Here is a 1,946-nt window from a genome sequence, read left to right on the forward strand (position 1 = left end):
GCCCTCCTCAAATGACTCGTTTAATCAAGCCTTTGACCTTTCACCTGACTGACCAGAGGCCTGATTTCTGCTAGATCAGAGGTCTGATTGGAAGTAGTTCCAATCAGTTACCTGACTTACATTCTGCTAAGGTTGGGGTGGGGGCAGGGGAGAGGGACACCTTCCACTCTGGTAACAAAACTCCTCCCCCATGTTTCTTACAGTCTAGATTCTGAAAAGTGTGAATCCTGTCTCTGAAACTTAGTAGTTATGTTACCCAGGTCAAGTTTTGAAGTCACTTTATATATCTACCCTGCCTACCTTCCAGACTTCTGAGGATCATATGAGATGATATTTGTGAACAAGATTTGGACTTGTAATCACAGGGTCCAATGGGTTCAATCCAAGCTCTACCGCCAATGTGTAACCTTAGATATATCACTTACTCTCGTTGGGCCTCAGTTTCCTAAGTCTATAATATGAGGAGGTTGTATTTAATGATCCCTTTCAGCTCTAAATAGCTCTTTGTATAAAGTAATACCTCATGAGCCTAGGAGGAAAAAGAAAGCACCATAGGCTTGGCTCACAGACCTATTTAACAAAAACAAATATCATATTGTTATGAATTCTCAGATCGCTTTCAGGTTAAACATTCAGTGGATTCTAAGTGAAGGGCTCATCCAATGTCTCTATCGTTGGATTTAACCTTAGGGATAGGATCTCTTGTGATCATTCAACCTCTCAGCCTCTCTCTTTCCACACCAGTCTTCTGAGTGCCCCCTTTACTTCCTTGTTCCTCAGGGTATATATGAGGGGATTGAGGCTGGGGGTCAGCAAGTTGTAGAAGAGAGTAAGGAATTTGCCTTGGTCCTGGGATGAATTGTTCCCTGGTTGCATGTACATATAGATGATGTTTCCATAAAAGAGGGAGACCACAGTGAGGTGGGATCCACAAGTGTTGAAGGCTTTCCTACGTCCAGCTGCTGACTTGATCCTGAGAACTGTTCGTGTTATGTAACCATAAGAGACCAAAATTAGGGATAGCGGCAGAAGAGTAAAGCAGCTGGCCAAGATGAACACTGTACTTTCAATGAGTGTGGTATCCACACATGCCATCTTGATCATGGCTGGCATCTCACAAAGGAAGTGGTCCACTTCATGCCGTCCACATCGGGGCAGTGTCAGAGTCACAGGGGACATGGCCAGGGAGTTGGCAATGCCGCTTAGCCAGGCAATGGCTACCAACTGCGAACAAAGCTGGGGATGCATAATGACCATGTAGTGGAGGGGTTTGCAGATGGCAGTAAAGCGGTCATAGGCCATGACAGCCAAAAGTATACATTCAGTGCCACCTAATGCTAGAAACATGAAAAGCTGGATTGCACAACCTGTGTAGCTGATGCTCTTATCTGGGCCACCAAGGTTAAACAGCAACTGGGGGACAGAGCTTGTGGTGAAACAGATGTCTAGAAAGGAGAGGTTGGTGAGGAAGAAGTACATTGGTGTCTTCAGATGGGGGTCCAGGCGGGAGACCAGTATGATGATGGCATTGCCTACTAAAGTCAGGAGGTAGAAGATCAGAACCACCACAAAGAGGACCAGCTCTAGTCTGGGTCGATCTGAGAAGCCCAGCAAGATAAATCTCTGTAGGGAGCTTTCATTTCCTCTCATTGTAATTGTTCAACACATCTCATCTATAAAAATGAAAGTAATTAGAATGATTCTCCTGGAACTCATAGAATTTCTGGATGAGAAATTATTTTGGAAATTCACCTTAAGAGTTAAATTAGGAACAATGTGTCTTTCTAAAACCATTCCAGAAAAATAATGAACTCACCTATGTTTAAAGAACTTTGGATGAGATGCCAAAACTCCAACTTGATCAAGTTTCCTTGTGGCTAATAGACTTCTTTATCGGGATGTTTTTTTTTCCTGAATTCTAGTTCAAGTCCTGATGCTATGAGCAC

The 1,946-nt window shown here is 43.6% G+C and overlaps 1 protein-coding gene across 1 annotated transcript; it reads right to left on the reverse strand.

The window, feature by feature from the left end:
* Positions 1-720: 720 nt before the first annotated feature.
* On the reverse strand, positions 721-1,650 carry LOC118856812 (olfactory receptor 2W3-like). Its single transcript, XM_036767317.1, has one exon. It carries the CDS (start codon positions 1,648-1,650, stop codon positions 721-723), a length of 930 nt encoding a protein of 309 aa, XP_036623212.1.
* Positions 1,651-1,946: the final 296 nt, after the last annotated feature.

The sequence above is a fragment of the Trichosurus vulpecula genome, chromosome 7 (genome assembly GCF_011100635.1).
Source record: "Trichosurus vulpecula isolate mTriVul1 chromosome 7, mTriVul1.pri, whole genome shotgun sequence".
Lineage (NCBI taxonomy): Eukaryota > Metazoa > Chordata > Mammalia > Diprotodontia > Phalangeridae > Trichosurus > Trichosurus vulpecula.

What these genes read in the sequence shown, in the direction of transcription:
- LOC118856812 (XM_036767317.1), bottom strand. Translation starts at nt 1,650, where the DNA reads ATGAGAGGAAATGAAAGCTCCCTACAGAGATTTATCTTGCTGGGCTTC.